At 53.9% G+C, this 15,424-nt stretch overlaps 1 protein-coding gene across 5 annotated transcripts in view; it reads left to right on the top strand.

Moving 5' to 3' along the window:
• The window catches only part of ABCC11 (ATP binding cassette subfamily C member 11), an 88,550-nt gene extending 81,712 nt beyond the window's left edge, over nucleotides 1–6,838 (top strand). For all 5 annotated transcript variants that reach the window (XM_089319355.1, XM_089319352.1, XM_089319353.1 and 2 more), the window contains 4 exons: nucleotides 3,305–3,383; nucleotides 3,975–4,088; nucleotides 6,107–6,271; nucleotides 6,375–6,838. In XM_089319355.1, coding sequence (XP_089175481.1) covers nucleotides 3,305–3,383; nucleotides 3,975–4,088; nucleotides 6,107–6,271; nucleotides 6,375–6,476 — 460 coding nt within the window. In that variant the 3' untranslated portion in view covers nucleotides 6,477–6,838. The remainder of the gene's footprint in view (nucleotides 1–3,304; nucleotides 3,384–3,974; nucleotides 4,089–6,106; nucleotides 6,272–6,374) is intronic.
• The last annotated feature ends 8,586 nt before the right edge of the window (nucleotides 6,839–15,424 follow it).

Genomic DNA, 15,424 nt, shown 5'->3' with positions numbered 1-15,424 from the left:
TGCGCCCAGATCTGGGCTCCTCCTGGACAGTGGCCTTTAGTGACCAAGGAGCACGAAGGCCTGGAGACGGAGGACATCTCTGCGGTGTCGGAGAACGAGCTGGCGCCCCAGGCTGCAGCGACATCTAAGGGACAGAGTTAGGGCCGGGTATTAAACCACCGCACAGGACCTTGGTCATTCCATCCTGCATCATTCGTTCCCCAACCATTCCCCTAGCATTCATTCCTCATTTATTCCTTCGTTGTCCATTCACCGTTTATTTATTCGTTTATTTGAGAGGTAGACTTACAGGCAGAGAGGGAGAAACAGAGAGAGGGACTGGCGCTGTGGTGTAGCAGGTAAACCCGCATCCTGCAGTGCCAGCATCCCATACGGGCACTGATTTGAGTCCTGGCTGCTCCACTTCTGATCCAACTTTCTGCTATGGCCTGGAAAAGCAGTAGAGGATGGCCCAAGTCCTTGGGCCCCTGCACCCTCGTGGGAGACCTGGAAGAAGCTCCTGGCTCCTGGCTTCTGGTCAGTTCAGCTCCAAGCGGTTGAAGAGTGAACCAGCAGATGGAAGATCTCTCTCTCTCTCTCTCTGCCTCTCCTTCTCTCTGTGTGTAACTCTGATTTTCAAATAAATAAATAATCTTAAAAAAAAAAAAACAGAGAGAAAGGTCTTTGATCTGCTCGTTCACTCCCCAAATGACCACAACAGCTGGAGCTGGGCCAATCTGAAGCCAGGAGCCAGGAGCCAGGAGCTTCTTCCAAGGTGCCGGGCCCAAGGACTTGGGCCATCTTCCACTGCTTTCCCAGGCCATAGCAGAGGGCTGGATCAGAAGAGAAGCAGCCAGGACTCGAACTGGTGCCCACATGGGCTGCCGCTGCCACAGGTGCAGGCTTTGCCTACAGTGCCTCAGGGCCAACCCCGTCACTCATGTCCCTTCACCCCTTCCACATTTATCCAGCGCCCCTTCCTTCATGCATCTGTCTGCGTCACCTGCTTTTTCTGAGCTCCTTTCAGGACCAGACATGGTGCTGGAGAGGGGGGCGCGGCGATGAAGGAACATGACCCTTGCTCCCCCGAGTGTAGTTGAAGAGTCATAAGACTTGATGTTAAAGTTCATTAAGTTCTTTTAAAAAAGTGAAATTAAGTTTGAGATGCAATGACCTTGAATAGCCCTTGTCTCAACTGTTGAGGAATAGTTTTTTTTTTTTTTCCTGCAAATTGTTGAACTCTTTACTTAGTATAGAGTTGGTCTTCCATGTATAAAGTTGATTGGAAATGGATCTTAGTGGAGAATGGGACTGGGAATAGGAGGGTGAGGAGGAAGAGGGGTGGGAGGGCGGGTATGGTGGGAAGAATCACTACTTAGGAAATGCATGAAGTCTGTATTCCTTAAATCTAAGGGTTTTTTTTGGGGGGGGGGATAAAAAGACTTGATGGATGGTAGTGTAAGGAGTAATGACTTAGATGGGAGATAGGAACAAGGTTCTAAGGGGGACAGAGTAGGGTGAGTAGCTCTGCCTGTGTGAATCCAGGAAGGCTTCACGGAGGAGGGGATAGTTGAGCGGGTCTTAAAGGATAAGTTGGAGCTTTCCTAGTGGAAGAAGGGAGAGGTCTCTCCAGGGAGGGTGAACAGCGTGTGCACAGCACACTCTGTGCTATGAAGGGACTGATAGAGCAAGTCATGAGAAGCTACTGCATTAAGGTAGAACTTAGGCAAATCATTATAAAGGGTAGTACAAATGGAAATGTTATTGGCACTCACGTACACGAACATGTGCCTTAAGATGCTACTGGTATCTAACTTGGCTGCCACAACACCCTAGCGAGGTGGGTTTGTGATCCCCATTTCCGCGTGAAGAAACGGAATTGAGAGAAGAAGGTGTCCCGTTTGAGGACACATGAGACAATAGTAAAGCTGGCGTGTAACCCCAGTCATCTGCCTCCGCCTGCGGTGTTCCCTCTCGCTTCGGAAGGAACCTGGACTGGAATCCAGGAGACCTGGAATCCTCCACCCTCTCCTGTGTGTCTCTCATTCCAGCCTGGCTCTCATACTGGCCTGTGGCGTGACCTTGAACAAGCCATTTAAACCCTAACTGTCTTCGTTGATGAGGGAAATATGCCCATTTCATGGGAGTGCGGGTGTCCAGTGAGCCCTTCTGTGGAAACGCTTCGGATTCTATCAAGTGTCGCTCAGAGCTGACATTCTGCCCACTGCTGCTTCGATGCAGTGTCTGGCCCTTCCCGCAGCTGTGTAACTGGGGAGACAGAGAGCAGAGGTTAACAGCTTGCCCTCATGGTTGTGTGATTGCATAACACAGAAGTGTTTGTCACACGGCCTCCGCCAGGGCAAAGGGCAAACCTGGCCCAGGGCGAAGTTCAGATGGATCCCAACCTGATGCTTGCTGGTTGAATGGTCTGTTAAGGTTCTTTTTTTTTTTTTTTTTAATTTCTTTATTTTTCTGAAAGGCAGAGTTACAGGGAGGCAGAGAGAGAGAGAGAGGTCCAAATGTCCGCAATGGCCAGAGCTGAGCCAGTCCCAAGCCAGGAACCGGGAGCTTCTTCCAAGTCTCCCACACAGGTGCAGGGGCCCAAGGACTTGGGCCATCTTCTACTGCTTTCCCAGGCCATAGCAGAGAGCTGGATCAAAGAGGAGCAGCCAGCACTTGAACCGGCGTCCATATGGGATGCTGGTGCTGCAGGTGGCGGCTTTACCCACTGTGCCACAGCGCCGGCCCCATGCCTTGTATATTCTACAACAGAACCAAACAGTGCCCAAGTGACCTATGCAAACTCAGGCTTCCATCGCTGGGTGACTCTGGGAAGGCCAGGGTGGGAGTCAGGAAGCCGCTTGCCCAGCTCTGCTTTCACACTGCTCTCAAGCTCCACAGGAGGGCCCTGAGTAGTGCCGCCTGTTTGCTTCCGCCCGAGGGACCCCGTCTCTTTCCCCATCGCTGCCTTCAAATCATGAGATTCTGACTGGTGACCCTCCCACCCCAAACCAATGACAGGGGCCGGAGAGTGCGGTGGAATGATTGGCTTATACTCACTTGTCCCGCCCCTTGGGTGAGTGGGTGGCAGAGCCCCGCCTGGACTCATGGACTTGGAGAGGGGTTTCCAAGATAAAACTTGCGGGGCTGCTGCCCGCACAAGGAAGGTGTGGGAGGGGCCAGGGAGGCACAAGAAACACGCTCCGTCCTGGAGGCCCCGCGCGTTTCCCTGCTGCCCGCAGCCCGGTTCTGACGGCACCCGGTGGCCATCAGGGGGCGTCCCCAGGCTGAGGGCGGTTGCCAACCACTGTGCGTCCTCTCGCAGATTCAACCTCGACCCCTTTGGCCGCCACACGGATGAGCAGATCTGGGCGGTCCTGGAGAGGACGTTCCTGAGCGCGACTGTGAGTAGCTCCCACAGCCCGACTCTCATCTTCAACAGGGGCTCCCCTCGTGGAACCGTCCAGACGCTGTGGCTTCGGGCCAGGGATGAAATCATCTCACGGAGATAACATGACTTGGAATTCCTAAAGAACGGCTGAGGGCGTTGGGACGGCGCTGCTCCAGGCCCCAGGCCCAGCACCCATGGGGAAGAGGAGGGCTTTGCTCTCCTTGGGCTCTCAGCTTAGGGGCAGCAAAGGCAGCAAGTGAGATGCTTGCGGGGAGTGGTGCGTGCGTGCTGCAGACGCAATCAGGGCATCAACAGACGCTGCTGTGGGGGAGCAGCTCCTCTCGGTGGGGTGCCCAGGCCAGGCCGCTAACAGGGTCTAACAGTAGAGCTCAGACCAGACAGCGCGGGGGCAGCTGGGAAAAGGTCTTCGAGAGAACATTCCAGGCACAGGGAGCGGCACACACTAAGGCCCTGAGGTTGGCATGGTGACCAGACAGGGGTGTCGGGAGAGGGAGGGAGGACTACTCACGTTAGCAGGTGACGCCAGAGGTAGGCGTGGCCCTGCAGCCACCCGCACGTGGTCCTGTTCTGCCCTGTGTTGCAGATCTCGAAGTTCCCCGAGGGCCTGCAGGCTGCCGTGGTGGAGAACGGTGAGAACTTCTCCGTGGGGGAGAGGCAGCTGCTGTGCATTGCCCGGGCCCTCCTCTGCAGCTCCAAGGTGAGGCTGCCACTGCCCCCGTGGCCTTGGGGAGTCACTGCGGGCACGCACGTGGCACTGGCACTGGCTCTGGCTCTGTGACCCCGGACTCTACAGCGCCCCCTCCGTTCGCGGTTGGCCATTGCACATGCATCTGCGGTGGTGTGGGCGGTGGCAGGCCGGTGGCTGGGGATTCTCAGTCTGGCTCCCCATCCCCTGATGTCCCACAGCTGGGCTGAATGGCTGCACCACTGCCAGTTGGGGCACCCTCCTCCTGGGAAAGGGCAAAAGGTTGGAAATGCGGCTCAGAAATTGCCCACTGCATCCTTCTCAGAACTCAGACACGGGACAGGACGTCCCTTTTGTCTTTAATAAAACTGGGAATGACAAGACCGCTGACTCAGGGGAAAAGTGCCTAATTTTTAAAAATGAATTATTTATTTACTTATTTGAAAGGCAGAGTTACGGGGGAGGGGGAGAAGACGAGAGGGGGGGGGGGATCTTCCATTTACTGACTGCCTCCCCAAAGGGCTGCAATGGTCAAGACTGGGCCAGGCCAAAGGCGGGAGCCTGGAACTCCATCTGGGTCTCCCGTGTGGATGCAGGGACCCTAGCTCTTGCGCCATCCTCCACTGCTGTCCCAGGTGCATCAGCAGGGAGCTGGGTCAGAAGCAGAGTAAGTGGGACTCAGACTGGCACCCATGTGGGATGCTGGCGTTGCAGGCGGTGGCTTAACCCACTGTGCCACAACACCAGTCCCATAATTCTTGAGAGTTTAATGTAGAGGTGTTTCTCAAAGTTTTCCAGATATTTTAGAATTTCAGTACCTGGGTATCCAGGAGCAGAGCTCTCTTACAAGTGAGGCAACACACACACGCGCATACACACACATTTACCCATGCACACACACACATACACACTCTCCATGGTTAATTTATGATAAAAGCAAAAAAAACACTCATGCAGGCTGCAGGCTGTCAAACTGGGAGATCTCGGTGAGATCTAATGAGGGGGCCCAGTTTCCGGGGAGGTAGGACTCCCCGCCCCTTCCTACGAGAGGTGAACAACAGAGTTTGCGATGCCTGTGGAGTGCTTTCCCAACTTCTCAGTTCCTTCTTTCACAAGCACCTCGCCACTTGGTGCTGCAATTACTTCTCTATTGCGTCTTACATGTAGACTCATCCATGTATGGTTTTTTAGGAAACTTCATTTGAGAGAGAGATGGGGGGAGGGAGAGAAACTCCTCTCCTACCCACAGGTCCACTCCCCCACATGCCTAACATGGCAGCCAGGCTTGGCCAGGGCCAAAGCTAGGAGCTGGGAACTCAAGCCAGGAGTCCCATGTGGGTGGCAGGAAGCCAGCGACTTGAGCTGCCACCGGCTGCCTTCCTGGGTGGCTGGTCAGGAGTTGAAGAAGAGAAGCAAACCCAGGTACGCCAGCATGGGAGGCTTGACTGAGCGCCCGCTCTCACGGGGCGATTCTGTCACATCCGTGGACCACCACTCTTTCGCTAATGATGCTTCTTTTTTAAAAATGGCCCATCCCGAACTGTCCCATTTGTTAAATCATACTTTCTGTGCATATGGTTAATGAATAGGACCCATGTTAAATTTCCCAATACGTGAACCGAGTGTCTTTCTATAGGAGATGGTGGCAGTGGGCACCGTGGGCTCTCCCTGGGTGTGTGCGTGCTCTGCTTTGAGGAGTGCAGCTTCACTTGCATTCAGGCAAATGGGAAGGGGGTTAACAGAGTAAGATGTGGCCGCCAGGCCGTTTTCAGGCCCCAGACCTCAGTTCTCCGGCCACTGAAGTGTAGTTAGCTCGCATCCGCTTCCCCATGTCAAGAATATGTGTGCTCAGCTCAGTTCTCTGATTTTCCAGCTAGGGAGCTGAACACCTGGAGAGTGGGTGGGTGGGACACCTGGAGGGTGGGGTGGGAGTGGGGGAGGGGACTCGGGAACTCCTGGCAGAACCAGGGCCGGGCGCAGGTCTCCAGGGCCAGGCGAGCCCGCCCTCAGCCCCATTCTGCTTCGGCCAGATCATCTTTATCGACGAAGCCACTGCCTCCATTGACGTGGAGACGGATGCCCTGGTCCAGCGCGTCATCCGGGAGGCCTTCCGCAGCTGCACGGTGCTCATTGTCGCCCACCGCGTCACCACCATCCTCAACTGCGACCGCATCCTGGTCATGAGCAACGGGAAGGTGAGAGGCAGGGTCCCCCCTCCCCCTGGTGGGGGCGGTAGGGGAGGAGGGTGACGGCTCACTGCGGCCCCGCCCCCTCTCCCTTGTCTCTCCCCTCTTCCAGGTTGTAGAGTTTGACCGGCCCGAGGTCCTGCAGAAGCAGCCTGGGTCATTGTTTGCTGCCCTGCTGGCAACAGCCAGTTCTTCGCTGAGCGCGGACAGCTGAGGGAGGCTGGCGGCTGGTGGCTGGCGGCTGGCGGCTGGCGGCTGGCGGCTGGCGGCTGTGCCTTCCGGTCCAGAGAGGGCTCCTTCTCCTGGAAGCAGGACGGGAGTGTGGGGAAAGGCGCTGGGTGGAAAAGGAGATCAAGGCAGCAAGACCTTGAGAGACCACCTCGCTCCCTGGCTCCCAGACCTTAAAACCCCAGCACCATTTGAGAACATGGCACCCAATGAGCAGCTGTCTCTTTTTAACTTATATCTTGAGTAGTTTGATAACAATGCCCACGCTTATTATATGTTCCTAGCTGTGTTAGAGGCCTTGCAAATGATGTTTGATTTTGTACAAATAAAATGAAGGGTACTAGTCACACCCCTCGTTCTGCTTTTTACACCAGCGACCTCTGATTTCATTTCAGGAACAGACACTGCCTCGGATTGGCTTCTGGGAGGGGGCAGCCCAGGCTCAGGGAGCAGGAGGCGCCCTGGTTTGGCTGCACGTGATGAAAGGGTGTTGCCCGACGACGCTGCCTCTCTGCTCTCAGCTCTCCTTCCCTGTGTTCCGCTCCACCTTCTGGCTGGCTTTATCCTCACAGTGGCAATGTGGCTGCCAGCAGCTCCTGCTCGTATCCTACCAGCTCAGCATCCTCAGGTCTTTCCTCCCTGTATTTCCAGCCAAAGTCCCAGGGCTGAATCTCACTGGGCCAGCTTGGGTCACGTGTTCATCCCTGAACCAATCACGTGCCAGGCTGTTGGAACACAGTGATTTGCCAGGTCCATGCCTGGGCCTCATGTTGGGGTCAGCTGCCCTGACTCACGTGGGCTCAGTACGATTGGAATGCTTTACTACATGAAGGAGGAATACCAGGCTGTGACGACTCATACTCTCAAAATGCCATAGAAAAATTAACTCAGTAAACCAGCATTTCCTGCTGTTTCCTGCCCTGGAGTAGGTGCTGGAGGTGCAGTGGTATCCCTGCCCTCATGGAATTTAGACTCTCATGGTAGACAAGTGAACAGGTGGTTCCAGGTCCAGAGTGACAGGAGGTGAGGCCGGGGTGCCGCAGACAGGACAGTCAGAGCAGGCTTCCTGGAGGAGGTGATGGCTGAAGTTCACCGAGGCCTGAAACATGGAAAACATTAACTCAGATGTTGGGGATTGAAAAGAATGTTCAGCGCAGAGAGCAGTAAACAGATGCCCGCAGGAGTGAACTACGCCAGGGCTGATGCAATCCTGGGAAGGTGGAGCAGAGGCCCATCCTGGAGGTAGTGACGTGTCCATCACCTTCCGCTTCCGTCCTGGGATTCGCAGGCGGACCCTGCTTCTGCATCCCTGGGTGACTGTCTCCTCTTAAAATCCCTTGCCTTGTTGTGGTTCTTCCCCCAATCCTGGCTTTTTTTCTTTGGGGTGCCTGGGAGCCCCATTGTCCCTTCCCGTCAGCACTCTGCAGGACCCCAGAGCTGTTCACCTACAAACTGATGGTGGCTCCCCCCACCCGGGCCTTGTGCCCTCCCAGGGCTGCTGTGGGGTTCCCAGCCGCCACATCCTGTGGGCTGCGTTTTCTCAATCGGCCAGCAGATGGCAGCTTCCTCCCAAAAATGCAGGAGAGCCCTGGCAGGATTCAGAAGGGCTGGATCCACAGAGGATCCCCCAGGGGAAGTGTTGACCCCTGAGACAGAGGACCGGAAACAGAGCCCACTCCATGGGCAGAGCCCTGGCTCCCTGCTCCTGTCCCCACCTCCAGTAGAGAATTCCTGGGCCGACTCAAACTTGGCCACACGTTAGAATCACCTAGAGTCTCTCAAACTCTAATGTCCACTCCTAGAGGCTCTGATTTTGTTGGTTCAGGGTGAATCAAATGTGCAGCAGAATTTGAGAACCATTGGCTCCAGGCATCAAGAAGGAAGAATTTGTTTGAAAAATAGTCTTTGGGGGCAGATGTTGTGACACAGCGGGTTCTGCTGCTTTTGGTCGCCAGCATTCCATAGTGGAACGCTGATTTGAGTCCCCGCTGCTCCGCTTCCAATCCAGCTTCCCGCGAATGCACCTGGGAAAGCAGCAGAAATGGCTCAAGTGCTGGGCCACCCTTGTAGGAGACCTGGATGAGGCTCCTGGCTCCTGGCTTCAGTCTGACCCAGCCCTGGCTGCTGCAGCCATTTGGGGGAGTGAACCAGTAGATGGAAGATACCTCCTCCTTCCCCTCTGTCTCTCCTGTCCCTCTCTGTCACGCTGCCTTTCAAATCAATCAATCTTTAAAAAAAAAAAGAAAAATAGTATTTATTCTTTTAATAGTACTTGGAATATTTTATTCCTTATACCGAGTGGTAGTGAGTAAGGTTTTTGTTTGTAGGTTTCTGAACTATTTTCTAGGAAATATTGCAAAAATTGGTATTTAATATTAAAAAAGAATTGTAATGAAGGAATGGAGAACTTTGTCCTGCTTCTTTATAATCTTCAGTGGTTTGTGATTAGCTTGTTGTCGTTTTAGTGCCTGTGGTTCTTTTCTTTTTCTTTCTTTTTTTTTTTAAGATTTATCTTATTTATTTGAAAGACTGAATTACAGAGAGAGAGGGAGAGAAATCTTCTATCTGCTGGTTCACTCTCCAAATGACCACAGCAGCCTGGGCTGAGCCAGACTGAAGCCAGGAGCCAGGAGCCTGTGACTTCATCTGGGTCTGCCCTGTGGGTGCAGGAGCTCAAGTACTTGGGATATCTGCTGCTGCTTTCCCAGGCACAGGAGTGGGGAGCTGGATTGGAAGTGGAGCAACTGGGATACCGGTGTTGTAGGTGACAGCTTAATCCCCCTGTACCATAGCACTGGGCCCCTGGGGCCTATCAGTTCTAATGGCCCTAGTCCAACCTCTTCAAGGTCAAGTGCAGAATCTGCCCAGCAGGAGTAACGTGGTCCACAGGGCGCAGCCAGATGGGAGATTAGAGGAGGCCATAGTGCCATGGGCCCTCATGATTTTAAGAGCAACACTGCAGAGGAAGGTCTTCAAAGGAAGTCTCCCCACCCCCCTCCAGTGGAAACCGTGCGTGGACCAGGAAGGACAGAAGGGCTTAGACCCTAGTTTCACATTCCCCAAGGGTTTCTGCTGGAAAGCGGCTCGGGAGGGCAGCTCCAGCCCAGGGGGCCCTGGGGTTCAGGCACTGGGAGCATTTCCTGGGAGAGCTCCTGGAGTGGAGGAAGGGCCCCTGCTGCTATCCGCCGGCTCCCTCTGCTGAATCCAGGAGGAATTGTGCATGCCAGCCCTGGGCTGCGTGGACTCTGGGATTCGATTCTAAAAGCAGCAGGGCCTTGGGGGGGGGGGGTCCTTATCCTTAGAGCTTCCGTAGTACCACCAGGAGGCCTGCAGCCCAGGTTGCCCCGCCCCACCTCCGCCTGTCTGGGCGGATCTTCCCAATGGGACTGAACCCCTCCCCCCATGCTCTCCCTGAGGTTCCCAGGGCTCGTTTATGTTTGTGAGCTCATTGGGGGCACACTACCTGGGCTCTCCTTGGCTCCATCCCACTGGGCTAGAGGGGACCCAGCACCTGCCCTTACTTCCTGTGTACCTGAAGATGACGTCAACGTGGCGGGGGCTCCAGAGAGCTCCTATTTCAATGGCTCACCCACTTCTGAAGGAGTCTCTCCCCAGGTCCCCCGGGGCCACCTCCCTGCTCTGTGCTCATTTTGCATGGAGCAATTTAGTTCTCGCTTGGGATGCCAATCAAGTCACCAGAGCCTACGGGAGACGTGCCAAGGCCATTCTCTAAACAAAGTTCCTGCCCTCTGTGACCTTTCACCCCACTACCCTAAGTGTCCCCCATTCTCACCTCTGTCGCATTTAGATCCGTCTGTGGACTCTGGCGGCATCGCAGTCAGAAGCCAGCTGGGAGACAGTGAGTCCAGCTGTTCCCTTGTAACCCATTGTCCTCTTGGCCAGGTTCAGGAGCCTGTGCATCCGAATGGGAAGAAAATGAGTTTTGCTAACTGACATGTAGCATTTCCCTTGGTGGTGGATGAAGCAAGAAACCATATGGCATTCCTACTGCTCCCTTGGATTTTGTCACCAACAGAAATCACAGATACTCACAAATCTCATTTCCACTGTCTCAAAATATCATTTACAGGTGCCAGTGCTTTGAGATTCCAGTAGCTAAGTCCTGCTATGTAGCACATCGATGGGAAAGCATCCTAATACATCAAGAACATTAGGTTTTGTGGGTCCGGTGCTGTGGCACAGTGGGTTAACGCCCTGGCCTGAAGTGCCAGCATCCCATATGGGTGCTGGTTTGAGACCCTGCTGCTCCACTTCCAATACAACTCTCTGCTATGGCCTGGGAAAGCAGTGGAAGATGACCCAAGTGCTTGGGCCCCTGCACCCATGTGGGAGACCCGGAAGAGGCTCCTGGCTTCGGATCGGCACAACTCCAGCTATTGAGGCTCATTGAGGAGTAAACTATCTGATGGAAGACCTCTCTCTCTTTCTCTCTCTCTCTCTCTCTCTCTGCCTCTCCTCTCTGTATAACTCTGACTTTCAAATAAATAAACCTTTTTTAAAAAAAAGAATATTAGGTTTTGTAATATCCAACTTTCACTTTAAAATGCTTATTCTTTATTTTTGAAAAATATCTATTTGGAAGACAGAGACAGAGACAGAAGACAAAGAGAGAGTGTCCATCTGGTGGTTCTCCCTCCAGATGCCTGCACAGCCAGGGCTGGGCCGGGCTGAAGCCAGGCGGCTGGAAACTCCGTCCTGGTCTCCCACGCAGGTGGCAGGGATCCGAATGCTTGGGCCGTCAGTGCTGCCTCTGAGCGTGTGCGTGAGCCGGAGGCTGGGCTCAGAAGTGGGGCTGGGACTTGATCCCAGAAGCTCTGATACGGGCTGGGGGAATCTTAACTGCTGTGCCAAATGCCTGCCTTTCGTTTTTTTTTTTTTTCTTAATAATACAGAGTTTGATAACCATAATTCAGTATAGTAGGTTACCTTTGCCATCCTATATACTTTACCGAGTGCGTTACAGACACTATTCTGAGAATACGGCAGAGTGCCAAGAAGTCCACGGCACAAAAAAACAGCACCGCCGCCTTCAGTTCAGCTTTTCCACGTTATCAACAGAACCTCTGTCCCCCAGGCAGGGGAGGGGCCTTGTCCACAACTCCAACACTGACTTGCCACTGGCTGGCCTGGAATTTGAACCCAGAGCAGAGAGGCGGCAGTGAGGTGGGAGGGTCACCCCGCACCAGCTTGGCTCGTGGACAGCCTGGTGCATAGAAGTTCTAGGTCTGATGCCTGCTGTTTGATCCCAGCCAAAGAGGCTGAAATCAGCCCTAAAGCAGTGTCACCCCAGGGACCCCTCCCCGCCAGCCACTCCCAGCCAAGGAAAGGAGCCCGGAATGCCACAGCGACCAGTGCCATACAGGCATCACAGAACTCACAGGGTGTGGCCTGGGAGCAGGAACGCTGTGCCCAGGGGTGCCCAGGGCGTGGAGTCTACATCAGGCTGTGAGGACCTGGGCTCAGGGCAGGGGGACCAGTTTCTTTCTGTGTTTGGGGCCAACAACGTCAACATTTGCATGGGTGCCTGGGGATGTTCAAGGCTAGGGCTTGGGCTCAAGCCTGCTGGGAAAATTCTCAATGGGCCGGGGCCCGTGGTCGCCAGAGCACCTGGTGGCTTCAGCCAGGACACGTAGAGAAAGTGAGGGGAAGAGGCGGCCCTCCACCTGGCTGCCCCTGCCCAGTTCCTGCCCCTGGCTGAGTAGCATCACGTGGTGAAGCTTTTTCTCATCAGGGCAAAGGGGGGGGGCATGATTTTCTAGGTTAATAACAGTGTTTTTTTTAAAGCCTTGGTTGCGGGGTGCTTTGTGCTCTGACACTGTGCTTAGAGCGAACCCCACTGAGGCAGAAACTTCTGATCCAGTGTGGGGGTCCCACACGCCCCTTGGGATTGTGCATCATTTACAATCTATGGAGCACTCCTGTTACCCCCTTATTTAGGAGCAAGGGACCACAAAATCAGGTCTTTTGTTTAGTGTGACGTGAGCTGAGGGGTCAAGGCAGAGGGCGGCAGGTGGGAGGGGAGGGAGCTGCTGGCAGGTGGGAGGAATATTTGGGAAGGGGGAGCCGCCTTCTTTGTGTCCTCCTGCTGGTTGTCATGACGACTGTCAAGCGGCAAGGCACAGGTGGGAGTGATTTTTAGCATAGAAACGAGATTACGAGGCGAGAGGTCGATTTGAGGTCACTCTGGCAGCCAGGTTGGATCTCACCAAATTCAAACCAGGTGGCCCAGGGAAGAACTTTTGCCTGAAAGCCATCCTGTCCTCCAAGCAATGTTAGACCCTCAACCAGGCCCTGTAGGCACTGCCAGTTATTTCACATAAGGTGTGTGTTGTACCGGTGGGGACAGTTGCTGGAGGTGGCTGAGTTCCAACTGTTGAGTTCCTTGGCGGTCAATGCAAAGAAGGAGAGCGGTGTATTGCAGGATCATCAGTTAAATGGTTTCTCCAGCATTTAAAGAGACACACTAACTGCACAGCTAGATGAGTCATCGAGTGCCCCTCTGCCTGACGGGCGAGTTTTAATCCACAGGCTCCGCTCTCCGAGCCCAGGGACCTGCTTAGGTCTCTAAGTTGTCAAGCGGTGGGGCTGAGGCCAGGACTCACGGCTTCTGTAATCGTTCTGTTGTTTATTAGAAGGTTTTCTCTCTCATTGTTGGCTACCTGCCTTCTGGCTGACCAACCCTGCTGCTCCTTGCACTTAACGCTGTAAACATCCATTCAGATTTCTCCGCCACTTTCCAAAGTCTTTTCACATCAACTCCGTTGGCCGTTTCTACCGTGCCTCTCTCCTTAGGCAAAGAGAATGAAAAACCCAACTCCCCTCTTAGCAGATACCTCTGTGGATTTCTACCAGACAGGTCCTAATAGCAACACAGCAACTAGAAATCTTATTTCTTGGGAAATCTGGCTAATTTTTAGAAAATATTTATTTATTTGTAAGTGGAATTATGGAGAGAGACAGAGATTTTCTATCTGCTGATTCACTCCCCAAATGGCTGCAAAGGCTGGGGCTGGACCAGGCCAAAGCCAGGAGCCAGGACCTCCATCTGGGTCTCCTATGTGGGTGGCAGGGGCCTAGTAACTTGGACCAAATTTCATTGCTTTCCCAGGCACATTAACTGAGAGCTGGATCAGAAGTGGAGCAGCCAGGACTCAAACTGGTGCCCATATGGGATGCCCGGCACTGAGGGCAGCAACAGTGCTTAAATATATATATTTATATATTTAAGATTTATTTATTTATTTGAAAGACAGAGTTACAGAGAGGCAGAGGCAGAGAGAGAGAGAGAGAGAGGTCTTCCATCTGCTGGTTCACTCCCCAAATGGCTGCAATGGCCAAAGCTGTGCCGATTGGAAGCCAGGAGCCAGGAGCCAGGTCTCCTGCGTGGGTGCAGGGGCCCAAGCACTTGGGCCATCCTCCACTGCTTTCCCAGACCACAACAGAGAGCTGGATTGGAAGTGGAGCAGCCAAGACTAAAACCAGTGTCCACATGGATGACAGCACCACAGGCGAGGTGGCGCCTGTGGCTTTGCCACGGTGCTGGCCCCTATTTTAACATTATTATTTACAAAGGATAACTGCTGCTTCTTGAGTGTTTCCAATGTTTAAGGCATGTCACTCACATGATTGAATTTAGTCCTTAATGAATTTACAACACATTGAGGTTACAATTCTCCTTTTGTGTGGTTTCTATTTTCGGCCCTCCATGGCACCAATTCTATGCATCGCCAGCAGGGGGCTTCACAATCCTTCCTGGGACTTGGGGCCAGATCTCTTTAATTCTCTCCCCCTCTCTCTTTCTCCTTCCCCTCTCCCACTGGTCTCATTTTTAAAAGAATTTCAGACAGCCTCACAGAACCTCCGTGGTGGAAAATCCTCTTTCCTTTTCACCACTGAGTGCCACGGTTCCTGTTGGACACACAGACTCCCCCCCCCACCCCCGCCCCCCGTCACGTTTAAACTGTGTGTCAGATCTCCCTGGATACCGCTGGGCTGACATGTTTGTGTACAACATAAAAGTATTCAAACGATCAAGGAAGCCAGAGCTGGGATTCCTGGTTGCTTTCTTCTCCCTGCAGTCAGTGCACTGGGTTCTCCCGCCTTTCCTCCCCCGCAGGGGTCTCCGCAGGCTGGGCTTCAGCTCTGTGACCTTGGCTGAGTCTCTTCACTGCCTGCTGCAGGCACCCATCTGTTCTTGTCCGACTCCTTTGGGCAGAGACTGGACAGCCCCTCCCCTGCCCTACTTCCCCTCTGCTCCCCATAGGCCAACAGTCTTCTCTCCAAAGTCCCCAACCGAGGCTAGTCTCGGTGCAAGGCCACCTCCGCCAGGCCTTCCAGGGACATGGAGGAAACGCGCGGGAATCCCCCTTTCTGTCAACATGGCCGGATTTGCGTGCATCCTCTGAAGCTGGGAGACAGGGAGAGGGAGTCTGGGGGTGCTGGGGGGACCTCCTGGGGTGGGGGGATGGTAAACAGGATTAAGCACTTCCCTGTACAAAAGGGCTCTGCAAATACCAGCTGACTGTATTAGCGGTAGTGCGGCCGTGGGGAAGGGATGGAGGCTGTGGAAGGGGGACAAGAACACCCCCGTTGGGCCAGCCCCCTCCCCAGGCTGGGGATCTGGCCACCCCACAATCCCCTGCTCACTCCTGTCTCACTCTTGTCCTGAAGATGAGTGTGGGGTTGGGCACAGGCAGTGATCTGCATCTTCAGGAAGTTGTGCGGCCAGAACCAGCCAGCAGGGGGAGAACTTGGCCAGCAGGAGGGAAAGCAGAGCCCTGGGCCGCTAGGAAAAAAAAAAAAAAGAAAAGAAATGCTACAGCAACATTTGTCATAAAATCTGTTTGAGTCAGGTGGAGAAGGTCTCCTAAGGTGCCTAAGTAATTCTTGAAAATGAGTCAACGTTTATTTCTG

Source organism: Oryctolagus cuniculus, chromosome 18 (genome assembly GCF_051225735.1).
Source record: "Oryctolagus cuniculus isolate XC-2025 breed Fujian yellow rabbit chromosome 18, ASM5122573v1, whole genome shotgun sequence".
NCBI classification, from domain to species: Eukaryota; Metazoa; Chordata; class Mammalia; order Lagomorpha; family Leporidae; genus Oryctolagus; species Oryctolagus cuniculus.
Note: the sequence above shows the minus strand (reverse complement) of the source record. Positions and strands in the feature narration are given on the sequence as shown.